At 40.7% G+C, this 21,841-nt stretch overlaps 1 protein-coding gene across 1 annotated transcript in view; it reads right to left on the reverse strand.

Moving 5' to 3' along the window:
• LOC136875864 (mucin-17) overlaps positions 1 to 10,616 on the reverse strand; it is a 57,772-nt gene extending 47,156 nt beyond the window's left edge. The window contains exon 1 of the mRNA XM_068228228.1: positions 10,568 to 10,616. Within this exon, the coding sequence (XP_068084329.1) occupies positions 10,568 to 10,616 (49 nt within the window). The remainder of the gene's footprint in view (positions 1 to 10,567) is intronic.
• Between the last annotated feature and the right edge of the window lie 11,225 nt (positions 10,617 to 21,841).

A 21,841-nucleotide genomic window follows, 5' to 3' on the forward strand; every position in this document is an offset into this window, starting at 1 on the left:
CAAATGACTTTGTTCAACCACTTGCTATTCATGTACATAAAGCGAGGTTCTCTTCTTAATGCTGATGACAGTTTTCCTACGGTAAAAGCGGGGCTAAGGATCTTCGAGCATGCATCTTTACTCTAAAATTAATGAACACGCAACAGCAGGCTAGATAAAGGAATTCCCCGACAGTAAATTTTTTTCCCTTCATGTAAATATTGCAGGATTACTTCGATGACTCACTGAACATATTCTGTGCCATTCAAGATATGTTACATGAATTTATTTTTAAAATGTTATATAGAAGTCGAGTGATACTTTCAGTGGATTTTCATCAAAACGGTCGTGGCATGAATCTAGACTTTGTCTTAATTGAATATGTAAGTGTGAAACGAATGGATAAAGGTATATTACCTAGAATGGAGCTGTAGTGTAAGTAGAAAGTTGGGAATTATGGAAGTGTTAGTTCACTGAGTTTTATAGATTATTCCTTGGAAGGATTTACAGTGTTTGTGTTTGTTCGTTTGATTTGTTTGTTTGTTTGTTTGTTTGTTTTGTTTTGTTTAGTCCCCAGCCCGGAGTCTGCTTTGGTCCCCCACCAGTTCCACCATCAGCTGTCATGGACTGCTTAGGCATCACTTCAAATGTGGACTAGGAAAATTGTACTGTGATAGTTTTCCATTAGTGCGACTCGTTGTCTGAATGATCAGCGTACTGGCCTTTGGTTCAGAGGGTCCCGGGTTCGATCCCGGCCGGGTCCTGGATTTTAACCTTCATTGGTTAATTCCATTGGCCCGGGGGCTGGGTGTTTGTGCTGTCCCCAACATCCCTGCAACTCACACACTACACATGACACTATCCTCCACCACAATAACACGCAGTTACCTACACATGACAGATGCCGCCTACCCTCATCGGAGGATCTGCCTTACAAGGGCTGCACTCGGCTAGAAATAGCTACACGAAATTATATTATTAGTTTTCCATTGTTCTCCTGAATACGTCAGAAGGCGCTGTTAATATCATTCCGACAGGTTCATTGATTTGCCCGGACCAACCTGGTCTATGAGCGACACTTTCACACCATTCATAACTGCAAATGGAATGCATTTAGTACCACTGCTTATACTCTACTACTTCAATATTATTAAAGCCTTGGGAACAGGCCGAGACAGATACAAGGAAGTAACTAACAATGTAGCCAATGGGCCACTGAATTAGTAAATATCGTCAGAAATGGATCTGATCTGGACAATCATTATTACTGTGTGGCACACATGGACAAGGCTGGTTTTACTTCTGATGTCCTTCCTAACGTAGCATTTTAATAATAATAATAATAATAATAATAATAATAATAATAATAATAATAATAATAATAATAATTGTACCGGGCGGTACACCTCCACGCCGCTAATTTAAAAATTGCACCAGTTGAAAACCCCCTACTAGAAGAAGTCTGAACTTTGTCTTATGTGTTAATTTTCAAGTTATCCTGAAGATGTCACTACTTGGAAATTTTGAAGTTTCTGAACTGTGTTATTTTCGATGTATTTTTGTTTTGCTTGTAGTAAGAAGTGTGAACATTCGCTTCTAGAGGACACTACTGAAGAACTACAACGGTGCACCCTAGTGCGAAGTGAAAGAACTGTTTTTTTGGAGAAAATTTAATTTCAAAAGTTTGTTCTTTGCTAAATTTTTCAGTCATTGTTTAAGTTGGCAATATTAACCCTTTCTTTCCCCTTGTTTTGAATTTAGCCAATCCCGAATTTCTTTAAGTAATTTTCCACCAATAATGTGTTTCTTCTTCATCTTGTGTAGGGGTTTTCTTGGTGAACCAATAAAATCCTTGTGGGAGGGTGTTCTCATTTCAAAAACGCCTCGAACTTTCCGCGAGAGTATATAAACTGCTGATTTTCGGGTCTCGGTGCCACTTCAGTACCATCTTTCAGTGTGTAAAGTACATAGCAGGGGGCGGGAAGCGCCTCCTTCTTCGGGCAGCAGTTCAACAACCAGGTAATGGCCATTTAATAACTTCTTTTCTTGCTAGCTCAGCAGTTTAACTCTCGGGGCGGGTCCGAAGCGTTTCCACCATGTAACTTTCCCTAAAATGTAAAGACACTTTGTATTTATTCTATCTTTTAAGCTACATATTGGGATAGAGAGTGCTTAACCCTCTCGAGCTCCCACTCATATTGTTTTGAGGTGAACTTATTTCTCACAACCGATTCTTCCTTAATGTAATGTAAATTGTTCTTTTCTAAAGTCACCTCTGTAGTATGGGATTAGCCCTTGCATTAGTGGCCTAGAGCCAGATTAGGTTTTAAAACAAATGCATTAGGAGTGCAGATCGCCTCCTCTCAAGTTGGTATTTTAGAGGCCATATAATTAACCTTTTCTCACTTAATAGGCCTCAGTAGGTTGGGTATTTTACCCCTGTGTTTATGTCCTTAGAGGACAGCTTGAAGGTGGAATTAGGTGTGGCCTTTGACAGGCTTAAAATTTGAGAGCGGGTTGCTCTTTCTTGAATATTTTGTTTTCTGCGCGCCTCAAGCAGGCTTTACTGTGTAATTTGGAGCAAGTGCTCCTGGTATGAATGGGATTTTCCGCCCCTCTGTTGAAACTTGTGTTGGGGTAAAACTGGGCTAATTGCTCAAGAATTGTGAGGTCGGGGCTCGAAGCCCAAATCCTGTAAATATTGTAATTGTACTTTTATTGCCTTGCTACTCTGTACCTGTCTTTCATGTTATTTCTGAATTTTGGAAAGAAAATATAACCTTGTTAAATTTTAAATTCACTTTAATTTAGTAGCCTGAGACCTGTTCACCCCCCGCACCTTCTTTCTCCTCTAACTACCACGGAAAACTCCGTAACAACAACAACAATAATAATAATAATAATAATAATAATAATAATAATAATAATAATAATAATAATAATAATAATAATAATAATAATACGTCCCAGTAGCTACCTTTACGGTTTTTGGAGACGCCGGGCGACATAAATTTTGTCCAATAGGAAGTTCTTTACGTGAGTTATTTTACGTGTACGTGAATTTATCGAGACAAGGCTAGCAACGTGTTCAGACTCCAGTAGACCGAGCTGGTACCGATCCTGCCAACTTACACTCTGCTGTCTGAGCCACTCAGACCGTCAACACTTCCCTGACCCAGTTAGGTCCGACAGTATCCTTTCGATTGTAATATTATACCGTATCGATCAGTGTACTCAGTTCGAGGTTGTCATCAGTTTCCGCACGTAGAAGCGAGCACAGGGACTTGTTTGTTGAACAATAGTCGCGGGACTCGATGCACATCTTGGAACTTTAACAAACAAATTCTCGGTGAGATTTCAAGTACAACCAACCAACCACTCGAGCGGAATGATAACACGAGAGAAGGGAGTAAATTGTATTTTCTACGTCAAGTAACATTTGTTATATAACTTGCTTTGTCTCCTCTGACTGCAGTGTTCCCTTGTGTAGTCCCACAACCGGGACGAGTTTCAAACTAATTCACTCACCTCTTAACAGTACACTTCACAAGCTGCTGTATTTTACAGCAGGAGGGGTCATGCTCTCTGGTGAAGCGCAAGATGATGATAATGATTTCCATTTTAAAGGACCAAACAACGACATGAATTAAACGGAATGACGATGAATTTAGCGCCTTACTGAGAAGATTTCCGTTACGTCGCACCGGCACAGATAGGTCTTATTGCGACGATGGGATAAGAAAGGGCTAGATGTGGGAACGAAGCGCCCGTAGCCTAAATTAAGGTGTGAGAATGGGAAACCATGGAAAATAATCTTCAAGGATGCCGACAATGGGATTTGAACCCATTATCTCCCGGATGTAAACTCACAGCTATGCGCCCCTAACCGCACGGCCAACCCACTCGTTATTATCACTCTAAATGCCCTAATGATTTGAAACTTAAATCATAGCGTATCTGTCCGTAGTATAATTTTTTGTGCAGTTATAATATCTTCCTTTCATGTTTAAATGTTTAAATGTTATTATTTTAAGTATTTACATGTAAGAGAGGGCAGTGGACCCTAACTTCGCTACAAATATAAGTCAGGAATAAATAAATAAATAAATAAATAAATAAATAAATAAATAAATAAATAAATAAATAAATAAATACATTCTCGCTTCTGTGGTGGAATGATTAGCTGCCACACTCGGAGGCCCCTGTTCAATTCCCGGCGCTGCCACGAAATTTGAAAAGTGGTACGAAGGCTGGAACGGGGTCCACACAGCCTCGGAAGGTTAAGAGGTTAACTGAGTAGAGGGGGGTTTGATTCCCATCTCATCCATCCTGAAAGTGGTTTTCCGTGGTTTTCCACTTCACCTCCAGGCAAATGCCGGGATGGTATCTAACTTAAGGCCATAGCGGCTTCCTTCCCTCTTCCTTGTCTATCCCGTCCAATCTTCCCATCCCCTCAGAAGGTCCCTGTTCAACATAGCAGGTGAGGCCGCCTGGGCGAGGTGCTGGTCCTCCTCTCCAGTTATATCCCCCCAACCCAAAGTCTCCTACTCCAGGACAGTGCCCTTGAGGCGGAAGAGGTGGGATTACTCGCCGAGTCCGAGGGAAAACCAACCATGATAAACAGATTATGAAAGAAAGAACAAATAAATAAATAAATAAATAAATAAATAAATAAATAAATAAATAAATAAATAAATAGGACGTTTATAATAAAATTAACATGAGAATATTTTAATTGTTTTTTTTTGCTAGTTGCTTTATGTCGCACCGACACAGATAGGTCTTATGGCGACGGTTGGACAGGAAAGGGCTAGGAGTGGGAAGGAAGCGGCCGTGGCCTTAATTAAGGTACAGCCCCAGCATTTGCCTGGTGTGAAAATAGGAAACCACGGAAAACCATCTTCAGGGCTGCCGACAGTGGGGTTCGAACCTACTATCTCCCGAATACTGGATACTGGCCGCACTTAAGCGACTGCAGCTATCGAGCTCGGTACATTTTAAATTAAAGGATAAACAGATAAATAGAATGGGTGATGTTAACAGTTATAATAAGTCTTCATTACTGAAAGTGACCCAGAAATAATAATAATAATAATAATAATAATAATAATAATAATAATAATAATAATAATAATAATAATAATAATTTCGTGTGGCTATTTCTAGCCTGGTGCAGCCCATGTAAGGCAGACACTCCGTCGAGGGTGGGCAGCATCAGCCGTGTATATGATACTGCGTGTAGTTGTGGTAGATGATAATGGTGTGAGTGGTGTTTGACTTACAGGGCTGTTGGCTTTTGAGCCAAGGGAATTAGTCATTTAATTTTAAAATCCTCAACCCATCCGGGAATCGAACCCGGGAGCCTTGGAACCGAAAGCGAGTCTGACGTGTAACCAGACTCTGTAGGTGATGAGTACTTGTGCATTTGATTTGTTTTTTGTTCATGTGCTTTAATTATAATCACTTATTTAATGTCCGGATCCATGGCTAGATCGTTAGCGTACTGTTCTTTGGTCCAGAAGGTCGCGGGTTCGATTCCTTACCGGGTCTGAGATTTTGACCCTAACTGGTTAATTCCCTTAACTCGGGGGCTTGGTGTTTGTGCTGTCCCCAACATCTCTGCAACTCACACACCTCACATAACACTATCCTCCACAACAATAACACGCAGTTACCTACACATGGCAGATGCCGCCCACCCTCGTCGGAGGGTCTGCCTTACAAGCGCTGCACCCGGCTAGAAATAGCCACGCAAAATTATTATATTTACTTATTTAATTTTGTAGTTACTCGCTTGATAGTCAAAGTACTGTACATAAAACTGGAGCTCCAAATCTCGAGATAAATTCTAGAGCTCTGTTTATGTTACTACAGATAATGTAATCCTTTTCTTCGGTCGTACGTGTATCCATAACCTAAAAATTTTCAGTCAACAACGTTTTGTGTCAAACAGCGTACAGTTACTCTATTATTCTCATAACTGGTAGAAACTTTCGTTATTTGATATCCAAATCCTTGGCTGAATGGTCAGCGTTGAGGCCTTCGGTTAAGAGGGTCCCAGGTTCGATTCCTGGCCGGGTCTGGGATTTTAATCGCGTCTTAGTAATTGTTCTGCTTCGGGAACTGTTTGTTCCAACATTTTCCTCTTCATATTCAGACAGCGCAATACACTACCAACTAGAATAGAAACACGGAATCGTGATTACATCTCTCCATATAGGTTTAGTGTAAGGAAGTGTATCCGGCCGTAAAATAGAGCGAAACCCCACATGTACGATACAGTTCGCACCCGCGATCCCACAGATGTGGGAAAAAGCGTTAGGAGAAGAAGAAGACTTTCGTTATTTGATGTGACATGTGGAGGTTTAAATTTGAAGTTGAATTGTTTGATAATTTACATGGCACTGACGCTGAAAAGTCCCTTTAGTAGCGTCTTCATATAATACATTATAATGCAAAACACTAACTATATTTTTATAATATTTAAAAGTTAAATCAAACATTAAACTTAAAACATTAAAATACCTAATGAAATCCAGTAAAATTAAAATATACATTATATAATAAGTAAAAAAGTAAATCATTAAGCCTGTTTATTATTTTTGACTGCAAGATTCTAAAGAATCTAAAGTTAAAACAGGGAAACAATTTTCTAAGAAATATACATATTTCGGATTGTCAGACACAAGAATGCCTGGTCTCAGCCCCATGAAGGTAGATGTTAAGGACTGTTTATTTGAGCACAGTTAGTGTTATTTGCGACGCGGTGAAGATTAAGGACGTTGAAGATACGTGATGCAGAGCAAATAAAGGATTTGTTAAATTTAAGTGGTACGATGGAGAGGAATTTGAAAAGTAATTTGTAAACATATTATTTCAGTTATGTACCGACTCCATGGGTTTAAATGCAATATAAAGGTAGGATGGTGTTTTCAATTTGAGAATGTTCTGCGTAGCAACACTATTGAGATTTACCGAAGTTCATAGATTTTCAACCATTGCAGCTGTATGTAAGAGGGTGTTGTGTGTGTTCGTCACGCCTGGCATTTGTCACGTAACGAACACATGCGTTTAGTACCTTGTGTAGTTTTACGTTCAAAGTTTCAAATATGTCGTCGTATACGACTGAACCATGGTAAGTTATTGGGAATATATGACTTAGAACAAGTTGTTTTCGCACTAAAGGTGGTGTACATGACACGTTACGTTTCAAAGTATGCTTGGATGACAACTTTCTGGATCATCAGATAGGATAAGGTTCAGTCCAATTCCCTCCTTGACCCTTTTTCAATTCGGCTTTGAAAAAGGACATACTACCGTGACAGCATTACTGCGAGTTTCGGACAATATCAGACATGCAATACACCAACGATATGTGACTGTAGCAACACTATTAGACCTAAGCAGTGCCTTTGACACAGTCTGCCCTGGGTTATTACAACTCAAACTCCGCAGTCTAAACTTTAATGGGAAATCTTTGAAATTGTTTAGCTCATACCGCACTGATCATCGGCAACGAGTAACAGTGGGAACAATGTACTCAAGATGGCATAACAGGTCAATAGGTGTCCCGCAAGAGTCGGTTTGGGGCCCACTTTTATTTGTTGTTAGTAAGTAAGTAAACTCGTGTCCTCATCCCGAGGTAGTGCAGCTCTTTTCAGGCACACCCCCATTGGAGTTGAGCTGCGTGTACAATTTCAACCACATACCAGCCCTCCTGCCATTCTTAAATTTCTGGCAGTACCGGGAATCGAACCCGGGCCTCCGAGGACGGCAGCTAACAACACTAACCGTTACGCTACGGATGAGGACATGAGTTTTTGTTGTTAGTGTGAAGGATATAGGGGACGCATTGAAATACAGCAAGTGCCACCTATATCTAGATGATCTTCAGATTTATTATCACTCGTATCCACAAGACATAAATGTAGCCATTGACAGAGTAAATTTTGATTTACGACGAATGAATAAACTATGCAAAGAATACCAGCTTATTAATAAACCCTAACAAAACTCCGATCATACTATTTGGTACCAAAAGGAACCTTAACTTGTTAAAAAGTAGACATGTACCCCCAATTATTTTGAACAATACCGTCGTGCACTATTGTTCGTCAGTAAGAAACTTAGGTGTTATAATGAATTAGACGCTAAATTGGACTGAACAAGTGACAAATACTTGCCGTAAAGTTAAGAAATCCCTTTTCCATCTCAAACGCTACTCTACTGTACTCCCAGAATATCTTAAGATATAATTGGTAAAATCGCTAATCTTACCTATTCTAGACTATTGAGACACTGTACTTACGGCGTATCTCAAAACAGTAATAAGATGCTTGGGCGGAGTTTAAACACCTGTATCAGACTTATATTTATGCTGCGATATGATTCTCACATTTCACCTTTTTAAAAGGAGTTGTCACGGCTTCGTGTTCATGAGCGCCACAGTCTCCACATGGAGTTCTAAACTCAGGTGTACTGAATTGCCTTTCATCAAACCCTAATTACCTCTCCTCCTATCATAACCACGATACACGATCTGGCTCCTCTTTAACTATGTCTCTCAGTCACTCCACCGCAAGTTTGTAGTCACTGCCACTAGGCTGTGGAATACCCTCCCTGTCACCATTAAGGATTTGCTTTCTAGTAGGAGATTTGAGATGGATTGCTGCAATCACTTGCTGAATTGTACGACGAGTGAGGTGTGAACGAGTGCCTGCATGAGCATATTTAAAAAACAAATTAGAAATGTATTTGCTAGCTATAGGTTTTTACTGCGTTTCCTTGTTTTATTATTACTATTGTTAGTTTTAAAATTAATTTCATGTTCATTTATCTTGTCATGTTGTACATTCTATAATTATTTCTCTTATTAATATCTCCATATTTGCTATTAGTACTATATTACTTAAAAATTGTATTTAAAAATTATATTACGTTAATTATTTTAAATGTTGTTGTTAAATGTAAGAGACGGCCTTCAGTGAATTAATTATTAAAATTAAAGGTAATTACACGTGAACTGCACTGATGATATTTGCCGGTCTGGGTAGCACATACGACTGATACCGCTTATTATCCCTCATTTGTACTACTACTACTACTACTACTACTACTAAAATGTTTTCATTCCTTCCCTGAAGGGGGAGGCGGGCCCCTTAGACGGTGACGCCGTCTCTCAGGCCGAGAGATTTGTTGCGGTGAAGGAGATGCTCAAAGAAGGTGAGGGAGTTGGCGGCCGTGGCCTATACTAGGAACTGTCCCGGCAGGACAGCCGACGTATGGGGCCAGTCGTGAGGTCCAGCTCTGTCCCGTCTCCCGAATGCAGAGGCGTAGAGCCACGGTATAGTCGTCGCCAACCCTCCTCGTTTGGCCGGTCAGAGTGCAGAACTGTTGGACCACGGACCAGCCGTGCCCACTCTACATCTACCGACCCCTCATTGGTGTCGCACCTGTTGTACTCACTAGTCCGTGTGCGCCATGAAGCTACCAGTGATAAATAACACACTGGAAGTGTGCGGCCATGTTTTTAATATTTCCTCGAAGCTGCGGAGGTATTTGTTCCACGCTGAATCTCTCCCATGAACACACAGGATATTCACAGCAAACATTGCCTGTGACAAATATAAAGTGTAATAGCCTTCAAATTAGATGTGCTCGTCCGTTGTGTAAGCGTGAGGTCATTGTACGATGATGAGGGAAGTATAATCGTCAGATGCTACTTACCAGAAAAGTAAGTGATGAACGCATATTAAAATCATGAAGGATTTTGTGTCTCCTTCAAGACAGTCCCCAGTACTAGAATAAACGTGAATATTTTTTTGGATGTTTAAGGAATTGTCATATCTGAAGGACCGATGCATCCGCATTACGTTTCACATACAATTAGAGTATGACCTGGAATAAGATCGTCACGGTGTCACTTAAGAGGACCATGAAGCGAACTGAACGTGCCATCAGGGGTTTAAAATGTCAGCCCCTCCAGCGCTTGACAACCTTAGCCGATAATTGTTATTGTTGACAACATTTCTCAGCAGGCAAAGTAAAACGTAAAATTATACATTTTCCTCAACTGTGCCAAAAGTTGAAGGGCTATAAGGCCAGGAAAGGTTTCAAACTAAAAATATTCGAAACTCACTTCCTGCTTAAATGCAGTTCCAGAAAACAGCCTTAAATCGTTTGCTTCTTTACTCGTTTTCATTTTGATTCAAATCCTAGCCAAATTCACTTATTCTGTAATTCTGTTATTTCTGTAATGTGTTCCTTGGTTCAATATCCTCAGGAGTCTTTTTTTGGTTTTTCTTGAAATATGTCCAAACTGAAAGTACTTATAAGGGCTTAAGTGAAACTCTGCCTTGACTCACATTAGCGCTCGTAGTGGTAGAAAAAGGCAAACTGCTAATCTAATCAGCCAAATAACAATGATTGCAATTATTAGAAATAAATATAGAATATATCATAATTTATTATATTTTATTTACCTACATTTCGTAGCTCATATTTTGTAGGATGTTTTCAACACTGAGTTCTTTGCCTGAAGGGCTAGAACTGTGTGTTTTTGTGTCAACTCCCATTACCCTTTTCTTACCTTCCTGGCCAATTTCCTGATCATCAACGCAAGTTTTCATCCACACCATGTCCCTGAATTGAAATTAAAAAAACATTCCAGTCTTTAAATTACCGGGCGAGGTGGCCGTGTGGTTAGGGGCGTGCGGCTGTGAGCGTGCATCCGGGAGATAGTGGGTTCGAATCCCACTGTCGGCGGCCCTATAGATGGTTTCCGTGGTTTCCCATTTTTCACACAAGGCATCTCAATTATGGCCACGGCCGCTTCCTTCCAGCTCAAAGGCCTTTCCTATCCCATCGTCGCCATAAGACCTATCTGTGTCGGTGCGACGTAAAGCCAATTGTAAAAAGAGTCTTGTAAATTTAAACTGACTATGGAATGCTGATAGCTGTTAGTAAATTCTGAACTGTGCGGTCAGGAGCGCATAGCTGTGAGATTGCATTCGAGAGATAGTGGGTTCGAACCCCACTGTCGGCAGCCCTTAGGATGGTTTCCGTGGTTTCCCATTTTCACACCAGGCAAATGCTGGGGCGTACCTTAATTAAATCCACGACCGCTTCCTTCCAACTCCTAGGCCTTTCCTATTCCATCGTCGCCATAAAACCTATCTGTGTCGGTGCGCCACTAGCAAAAAAATGTATTGTAAATTTAAACAGACTGATAGCTGTTAGTAAATTCTGAACTGTGCGATCAGGAGCGCATTGCTGTGAGATTGCAGTCGAGAGATAGTGGGTTCGAACCCCACTGTCGGCAGCCCTTAAGGTGGTTTCCGTGGTTTCCCATTTTCACACTAGGCAAATGCTGAGGCTGTACCTTAAGTACCTTAAGTAAGGCCATGGCCGCATCCTTCCCACTTATGACCCTTTCTTATCCCGTCGTCGCCATAAAACCTATCTGTGTCACTGCGATGTAAAGTAACTTGCAAAAAGAAAACCCTTTCTACTTATAGAATTCACAAATATTTGTCATAATAACTCGCTTATCCTACTCGGTACAAAAGTTCCTAGACCTAGGCCCTAATCTGTTTTCCTAAACTAGAAGGTAATTACTATTGTGATATGTTTCTATTGTACTGTGAGTTACTAAACGTGGCTGTTCCCGAAGCACTGCCACCTCCACCCCCTTCCCCCCTCTCCAAATTAGGTTTAGACAGTTCAGTACAAAAGTGCTGTATTGGTTGCCTATTCTCATAGGTATACGGCGTAACTTGCTTTACACCCGTACTCACAAGGGAGTTGCAGCCTGAAGTGGCTATCAGAAAACCATTCTCTCTGCAGGCCAGTGTTGTGGTTGGGAGTCGACTTAAATTTGCATGAGGTGACCAACGGAGATCGCATTCTGAGTACTAGAGAAACACAGAGCATTGCAATCAGACGGTTATAAATAATGGAGGTTAGTTTTTCTAAATTCTCCTTCTTGTTTAGCTTTTCCCACACTGTGGGGTCGCGGGTTCAAACTATGTCGCACATGTGGACGTGGCCGTGTTTTAGGCCGGATGGTCTTCCTGACACCAACCCTATATGGAGGGATGTATTCACTATTGCGTGTTCCTGTTAGGGACAAACACAAACAGCCAGCTAACGAGCCAGAATATTTAATCACATACAATTAAAATCCTCGACCCGGCCGGGAATCGAACCCGAGGCTCTCTGAATCGAAGGCCTCAATGCTGACCATTCAGCCAAGGAGTTGGACGTTAGTTTTTCGTAATACGAGTTGAACATTCGCTAAGAAGAGGTAAAACACATAATTCCCAGCCATTCTCCCCCCCCCCCCTCATTGTTACAACTAACTCTCAGCTTAATCTACCGGGCGAGTTGGCGGTGTGGTTAGGGACGCGCAACTGCGAGCTTACATTCGGGTGACAGTGAGTTCGGATCCCACTGTCGGCAGTGCTGAAGATGGACTTCCGTAGTTTCCAATTATCACACCAGTCAAATGCTGAGTTGTACCTTAATTACAGCCACAGCCTCTTTCTTCCAACTCCTAGCCCATTGTCACCATGACCTATCAATGCCGGTGCGACGTCAAGCAAACTGTAAGAAAAAAAGGAAAAAAGGGAAGTTCTACTCTGGGTAGAGTTCAGGAACGAAACAAATTTAATAAAATATACGTTCAGACCATTTTGTGTACCACTTTGCCATGAAGCCTACTGCCCACCGATATGACGCACAGATATTGCAGCAACAGGTGGTCAGACAACTCATCAATTCACAAATGGACACATATCCAAGAATGATAATCTGTAAGTAAGAATATTCATACTACATTAATTAGCATGGCAAATATAGATTATAATAAAGAGGAGATGGCTCTGATAAATAAGGACCAAACGCCCAGAGAGAATATCCACAAGGGAAAGCTGCCCTAGAACACGGGATACCATATGGTAATGTACTTAATGGCACTGCATTTTTCACACTATTTATCTTAGGATAAAATGAGCTTACATATCATTACATTTTGAAATTCCCCTCTTGTACAGCTATCCCCGACGAGAAATACTAATATTTTTTTTTGCATATATCGTATAAATGGTGATTTACAATTGACAATGAATTATGTAAATAGCCAAAAGAAATTCAGAAGAAAGTGTAGGAAGTTGAAACGACATTGAGATTAATGATACTAAGAAGCATCCTCAAAAGTTATATTTTTAAATAAGTATGATACAAATGACAACAACAACAACAACAATTAGAGAAGATTGATGTTTTGAGGGTTATATCATCCGTATGAATAATGACCGGCTCACAAAGTAAATCTGGAATTTTCTACGAGAACCAAAGGCATCTAAGTTGAGATGGTTCCAAGAGTGTGAGAAACATCTGAGAGAGATCGGCATTACGCAGGATAAAATCAATGACAAGGATAGTTTCAGAAGGATGATGAAAAGCTAACGGGGTTTTATGGTGGAAACAGAACCCAGAAGACTGAGAGGCCCTTTACCAGAGGAGCAGAGGAAACTGTTGATCGATGGGCTCACGGGATTCTGGCAGGATATCAAAGCCGGCAGACGAACAAGACACAGACACTGGAAATGATATTGGTTGTTATCACTCAGTCCATTGAGGCTCAATTCGAAAAAACGTAAATGAAAGGTTTGTAACCTTACAGTTTAAATGTTGCAAGTTTTAATTTTTAATCATAGTTAATAATGTACATTCCTTTCATGATTTTTAAAAAAAGTTGTTATCATCATTTAAATTTCAGTTAAAGTAAATTTTACGTACTTTAAATTATATTAAATTAATTTACAATCTTAAGTAGTTATATTGTTCAACATATTATGTTTATGCAAGTGTATAATGTTATGGTTTGTCATAATAGCAGACTTCGTAGCCTGAGCCCAGACATGTCAGATATAAATAAATAAATAAATAAATAAATAAATAAATAAATAAATAAATAAATAAATAAATAAATAAATAAATAAATTAATTAATTTTAGAAATGGCAAGGAATACCAAACGAAAGAAGAAATCAGCTGAACATTTTGAAATAAGTCCTCATGAAGCGAAGAGCAACCCACTCACCTCCCAGAAACTGGCGGGTACGTGATAATTTTCTTTGAAGTACTTAAAACAGGGTTCGTAGTGGCCCTTTCGTTCCAGAATCAGCTTCTTTGTCCTGTGAACTGTTACGCTCAAACCTTATTGTTGGATTAATAATCGCGACAAATCGACAGAAATACAGTGCACTTCTTCAAAGTCTTCTACACTAAATCAGAATGTGCTGGATAATTTAATGACAAACGTAACTACAGTTGGCATAAAAGAACGAACAGAACGAGCAGTCACTCATAAGTAGAAAAAGAGATCCTAAAACAAATGAAGCACAAGCTACTTGCTTATAATGATAGCATAAAAGCTCGGATAAGAAAAAGAAAAATCAAGACACGATGACTGCATTATAGTCAAAGGAGAAAAAGGAAATAGAACTGTGATCATATCTAAAGAAGAGTGTATTACAAAATCTCTTGCTTCTTTTACACAAAATAATATTATTACAGAAAGAATATAACCAACTCCCTCTTTCTATAAGTCAATAAAAGAAAGAACGATTAAAATCACCTACATTATCGCAATAAAAGAGACCAAAGATATCATTAATATGAAGCCACAACCACCAATAATATGATCTCAACCTAAAATCATAAATCTGAAACAGCTATCAGATCAGTTCTATACCCCAGGAATGATTATGATGATGCTGACGATGATACTTGTTGTTTAAAGGGGCCTAACATCCAGGCAATCGACCCCTAATGGTATGAGGTGGAACGAAATGACATGATAATTAGAATTTTAAAACGTATCCACTGACTAGAATTTGAAACACATGATGATGAAAAATTATTATGAATTTAAAAAAAATCAGTGGATATAATTCGCAATACCTTATTTTCTGATAAAATGCTAGAAAATGTAGATTACGGTACAGTAAGGCACTGACAAGATGTTTCACAATAGATAATGAAACCAACAGATCAATTAACTTCCTGGATATCACCGTCACATTAACAGATGAGACGCACATGAAAAGCAACAGCAAAAATGATAACAATACGTAAATCCTCATACCACCACACCCAACAATAATTGGCAACAATTCCAAAGGGGACGCTGAACTTCCTAAGAAAAATTGGCCTCATACACCATTAAATCTATTATTACCTGATGAATGTACCAGACCATACCAAACCTATGGCGCTCCAGCCCTGAAGGGCCTTGCCCTACCAAGCGACCAATGCTCAACCCGAAGGCCTGCAGATTACGAGGTGTCGTGTGGTCGGTACGACGAATATTCTCGCCTTGATAAAAAGAGGGAACTGTTTAAAAATAGCAGTACCTTTTCCTAAAGAAAAAACATACGTACTTAAAAACATGCCAGATATATATAAAATCACATGTAAAAACCGTGAACAATTTTACATGAGAAGAACTGGAAGAGAATTTGACATCAGATTTCAAGAACACCTGGCAGCACTTCGGCTGCATAAGCATGAAAAATCATTAGTTTCTGCACATCTACAGTGAGTTTCTGTCATCGGCTGGCCGACAGGCGCGCCCAGTCTTTTATTCCGGCCCGTTGACTCATCGGTTCCCGCACTTCGCAGTTCAGGTCCGTGCTTAGAACGTGTATTAAGTGTCGATCTGTCGCTCCAACTGTAGAGGAAAGGGTATATAAGTACGAAGATTATGTGAAAACAGAGTCTTGCAGGGAAGTTGTTAGGCGATTTCTAACACAACACACGCCCTGCACATAGAGAGGCCATGTGAGAACTCGCAAACAAACTGAGAGGAACTGGTTCTTTGCTCGATAAGAAGCGAAGTGTTAAAAAAACGTGTACTTAACGAGGGAAAAGTAAATGAAATCGCAGAAAGATTAGAACATACGCCTATAAAATCCTTAAGATGACTTGGACGAGAAACCGCGGTTTCAAGCTCAACATGGCGGGCTGCGAAAATGTTAAATAAAATGTTAAAAGATACAGTATATGCAAGAAACCCTCACATCTTGGACGAACTGAAGGAACATATCCGGAGAGAAATAGCCCCACTTAAGGAAGACGAACTTATGCGTGTGAATTTTGAGTTTCCTGAGACGATCCCTTCTAACACATAAGGTGCGAGCTTATTTTCTTAATTTTAATTGTTATCTCATGTCATGCACGGATAACGCGAGCGAAGTGGTCTCCTTGTCGCCATGCCACGGAGCGGGCAGTGATGAGTCAACGGGAGGCAGATAAGCTGAGCGCGCCTGCCGGCCAAGCGATGAGAGAAACTCACTGTACAGGACATGCACTATCAAATACAGAAAATTCTCTTCACCCGAGTGCTGGAAATGTGAAAGTCCTGGAGGTTATTGACGTGGAACTGTTTTACTTAAGCATCCTGAAATGCCACCGAGTTTAACCAGAATCGATCCTATCATTTTTAATGTGGCTAATTCCTCTACACCTTCACCTATCATAAAGTATAAGCAGAGTTGATTAAAAAAGACGCTATCACTCTCTTTTTTGTGGTAGGGAATCGAACCTGGCGATTCTTAACTGAGAGGGGTTCTATAACATACGGTCCACTTTACCACTGATGGCTTTAGAGAATTATGACTACAGTCGACTTTAATGGGTAATTTGGATTAGTGACATATGTTGGCTTTACTGCTCTTCTGAAAGCCACGTTGTGATAGGTTATGCATAGCAATAAGCAGATTACCTGTTAGAATAGCAGCAAATCATTTAATTATATAACCCAAATAACATGCCCATTAAATCTCAATTTAGGACAACATTTGAATAGGATCAGGTATTCATTAATGTTAATACCGGTCGCATCCAGTATTGGCAAAATTCCATTTGTCATTTCGTACTAAAGAGTAAAGTAAACTCGTGCCCTCGCTCGGATGTGATGGAGCTCTTTTCTGGCATTCGCCACACGCGGCTGTGAGCTTGCATCCGGGAGATAGTGGGTTCGAATCCCACTGTCGGCAGGCCTGAAGATGGTTTTCCGTGGTTTCCCATTTTCACACCAGGCAAATGCTGGGGCTGTACCTTAATTAAGGCCACGGCCGCTTCCTTCCAACTCCTAGGCCTTTCCTATCCCAACGTCGCCATAAGACCTATCTGTGTTGGTGCGACGTTATGCAACTAGCTATTTTATTAATAGAAATATTTTATTTTAATTTTTTCGCCAAAATCCTTCGAATTTCAGCCACATCTCCCCTTAATTAAGGTACAGACCCAGAATTTGCCTGGTGTGAAAGTACCGCGAATTGAATCCTGACCTGAGAGGACGGCAGCTAACAGCGCTAACAGCTACTCTACGGAGGCGGAATACCTATCAATTTAAGGCTTATTCTTGAAACACTCGACTGGTGGAATTAATATTATTTCTAAGATACTCTCTGTAATATTTCGATATGTTGGAAGCGGGCATAAAAATTAGGGCCTACCTAAATTGTTTATCCGAACTCTATTTTTCGGTTGCTTTCTTTCTTTCTTTCTTTCATTCTTTCATAATTTACACTCCAGGGTTGGTTTTTCCCTCGGAATCAGCGAGGTATTCCACCTCTACCGCCTCAAGTGCAGTGTCCTGGAGCGTCAAACACCGGGTTGGGGGATACAAATGGGGAGGAAGACCAGTATCTCACCCAGGCTGCCTCACCAGCTATTATGAACAGGGGCCTTGTTGGGGGATGGGAAGGTGGAAAGGGATGGACAACGAAGAGGGAAGGAAGCGGCCGTGGCCTTAAATTAGGTACCATCCCGGCATTTGCCTGGAGAAGAAGTGGGAAACCATGGACAACCACTTCCAGGATGGCTGAGGTGGGAATCGAGCCCACCTTCACTTAGTTGTCCTCCCGAGGCTGAGTGGACCCCGTTCCAGCCCTCGTACCACTTTTCAAATTTCGTGGCAGAGCCGGGAATCGAACCAGGGCCTCCGGGGGTGCCAGCTAATCACGCTAACCACAACACCACTTTTCGGTTGCTGATCAATATTATAAGAAAGTTTTGAAGTACTATGGTGGGATCACAGATTCTGGAATTAACTGTGCAATGGAGTGGATTAAAATGCCACTCTCGACTATGGTTCGTCCATCACACACCTTGTCAACAGCTGTATTTTTCTATATTCATATACAATTTACAGCCAGGCCCGCGGTGTTGGGGTAGCGTGCCTTCCTCTTACCCGGAAGCTCCGGCTTCGATTCCCGGCCAGGCCAAGGATTTTTATACCTGGATCTAAGGGCTGGTTCGAGGTCCACTCAGACTACGTGATTAAATTTGAGGAGCTATTGACAGTAATATGGTGACTCCCAGTTGAAAAGGCCAAGAACAACAGCCGAGATGACTCGTCATGCCAGCTGCACGACACCTCATAATCTGAGCAGTGGTCGCTTGATAAGCCAAGGCCTTTCTGGACTGTTGCACCGTGGGGTGCGGGAATACGTGTTTAGGTCATAATGGAAAACTGCGCCGATTGCTTGAAAAGCGGTTCAGTGAGTGTGCTATGAAAATTAGCTTTTCAAAGACTAAAGTGATGCCAGTACGAAGATACCTAAGAGAACTGAATGTCAGGTCATGAATATGAAACTAGAACATGTGGATTTCAAGTACTTATTATGTTTCCTCTCCCAGATGGTAGTATAGTAAGTGAGATTATATTAAAGTGCTGCAAAGCTAATGCAGTGAACTCGTAAGTGCGATCAATGCTATTCTGGATTTCTCAGATGAAGCTAATTAGTCTGTTTTCAGACTTACTTGCCGTACGAAAGTGAGTTGGAATCACAATACCTTATGCATAATGAGAATGGATACTGTTACAAATAGGTGGGAAGAATGACAGGAGGGTATTAAAAGTGAAGAGATAAAGATTAAATTAGAAATAAATGTGACGGACGAAGATGCACCTTTAATTGACTTCGATGGTGGGGTTATGTGGAGCGAATGGAGAAGGGTAGGTTACCCAGGAGAATAATGGATCGACCATGGAGGGTAAGAGAAGTAGTGAAAGAGACCAAGGCAACGATAGTTAGACTCAGTTTCTAATGTTTTAAACATAAGAGGAAGCCAACAGCCAACACTGAAGATCGATATATGTATATTTATTTATAAATACTGGGCGCAGAAGCGAGCGAGCGTCGATACAACTACTTTAAATCAATTGGTGCTGGGTCTTCGTCTTCCGGTTCTCACAGAGCACCTATAAACTGCAACGTATTTGACTTCAAATGAAAAATTACACAACTGACTTTATCAAGTAGATTTAATTCTCCACCGAGGTTAGGGTCGCGGAACTTTGAGCTTGCATTCAGGAGATAGTGGGTTTGAACCCCACTGTCGGCAGCCCTGCAGATGGTTTTCCGTGGTTTCCCATTGCTACACCAGGAACATGCTGGAGATATACCTTAATTAAAGCTACAACCACTTCCTTCCCAATTCTAACCCTCTCCTATCCCATCCTCGCCATAAGACCCATCTCTGTCGGCGCGACTTAAAGCAAAATTGTAAAATATAAAATAAAAATCTCCAATTTTACTCTCTCTTCATTGAATAACCTGCCATTCTCTATTTACTGATTTGTTTGTACGATAAAGTAAAGGGTATCGTTACTATGAACTCTCGCTCAGTCTACACATTCAGTGTTCTGTATTGTACAAGGTAGCGCCATGTTTTGGCTCCAGCGGCCTACCTTGCGGCAGGAGCGTGTTGCGGGACTGTATGTCTGATCTTTGCCTGGGGCTACCACAACAGAGCGTCACTCTCGATAGGCAGATATGCCAAGTAAAAGCACACACTCAATTTTTATTGAAACATGGCTGGTGAAGAATGTGGCATGATAACGGTAGAAAACACTTAATAATATAATCCTGGGGTTGGATTATGGGGAGAACTTTGGATAGGCTTAACACTGTAGGGGAGTTGGAATAGTGGCTTTACGTCGCACCGACACAGATAGATCTTATGGCGACGATAGGATAGGGAAGGCCTAGGAGTGGGAAGGAAGCGGCCGAGGGCTTAATTAAGGAACAGCGCCAGCATTTGCCTGGTGTGAAAATAAGGAACCACGCAAAATCACCTTCAGGATTCCCGACAGTGGGATTTGAACCCACTATCTCCCGGATGTAAACTCACAGCCGCGCACCCCAAACCGCACGGCCAATTCGCCCGTTGTTGGAATGCCTTACTTAGCCAATGTTATAACTGAGAAACCTAGGCTGAGATCGATCGATCAATCAATCAATCAATCAATCAATCAATCAATCAATAAATCAATCAATCAATCAATCAATCAATCAATCAATCAATCAATCAATAACGAATGCTCACTCCCCATATGATGGCTATCCATGACTGCGAGAGAGAGAGAGACCTCTTTTCATGCATGAGTACATGCCATTTATTAATAATGTAGTCATTCATTAATCATTCTGTCATTAATCATTCAATCATTTTCATGCATTCATCCACATGGAAGTTTCTCACCATATCTGCTGGAGTTCCCTAGCTGTGGTCTGAGAGCATTCAACTCTACTTCTGTCCATCAGTGGTAGAGTGTCGGCCACCAGATCCTAAGATAGCGGGTTCAAATCCGGCAGAGGTTGTCGAATTTTTGAAGGGCGGAAAAAAGGCCATTCGACACTCCATGTCGTACGATGTCGGAATGTAAACGATCTCTGGTGATACATTTGGTTTTTACCCCTACAACATTAATTAAATCTCAGCCATAGACACCCAAGAGAGTTTCAGTTTACTCGGTCTGCCATCTAGTGAGCCCAGAGTAAAACGAAACGTCGAAATTGACGAACAGACAGCCAGATGGTGTCAAACTGAAATGTCTGCTCAGGCCATACGATTATTATTATTATTATTATTATTATTATTATTATTATTAACAACTCATTAAATCATTCATTCACTTATTCATTAATAATGTCTATTGTAAACTAAGGATACCTTGGCTTGGACAATATGAAAGTGACCGAGGTATGAGCGATACCAGTAATAACATTCCTTATGCAGCCAGTTCCTGCTATGAATGGTGTGAAAATATCGCTCATAGGGTCGGTTAGTGCATGCATTTCAGTGGGCTTGGCAGGCTGATATGCAATAGCAACTAATTGTTCGGTGAGGAAAAAACGGGAAACTACCTCACTCCTCATTTCCCTAGTAAGCCTCTTCAGTGACGCCTAGGCTATCCGTTGATAGCTTACGGTGGAACTGTGGAGGATCAAACCAGCCTTCGAGATGAATTCCCAACATACAACACCCACATGTTGTCCTAAAATAAATAACAATGTTAACGTCCAGGAAAGAATATGTTAGAAACTACAATTTAGAGATCGGCTGTAATTAGCGAGTAGGTGTAATTGTAATAAAGGTAGTAATAGATAAATTAATTGTTACAAAATTATGCATGCATCAGATAACTTGGAATGCAATAAATAAATACTCTCTCCCCAGTTCCTGGCGATCCGAAACTAGGGGATGGGAGTATTCTATTCTATTCTATTCTATTCTATTCTATTCTATTCTATTCTATTCTATTCTATTCTATTCTATTCTATTCTATAACTGAGGAACCCAGTGGAAAAGGGGTACATACAAAATTGTTGATAATATTGGTAAATTTGTATCATCACGAAGGCCTGCAAAATATTACTCGCTCTTGTACTGTCAATTTCAATTATCCAATGCCTCCCGTTAGCTATTATGTTCTTGGTTCAGCTGAACTCACTTGTGAAATGACGTCATGCCGTGAGATAGCGCGGGATGGCTTGGACTGTAGC

The sequence above is a fragment of the Anabrus simplex genome, chromosome 6 (genome assembly GCF_040414725.1).
Source record: "Anabrus simplex isolate iqAnaSimp1 chromosome 6, ASM4041472v1, whole genome shotgun sequence".
Taxonomy (NCBI): Eukaryota; Metazoa; Arthropoda; class Insecta; order Orthoptera; family Tettigoniidae; genus Anabrus; species Anabrus simplex.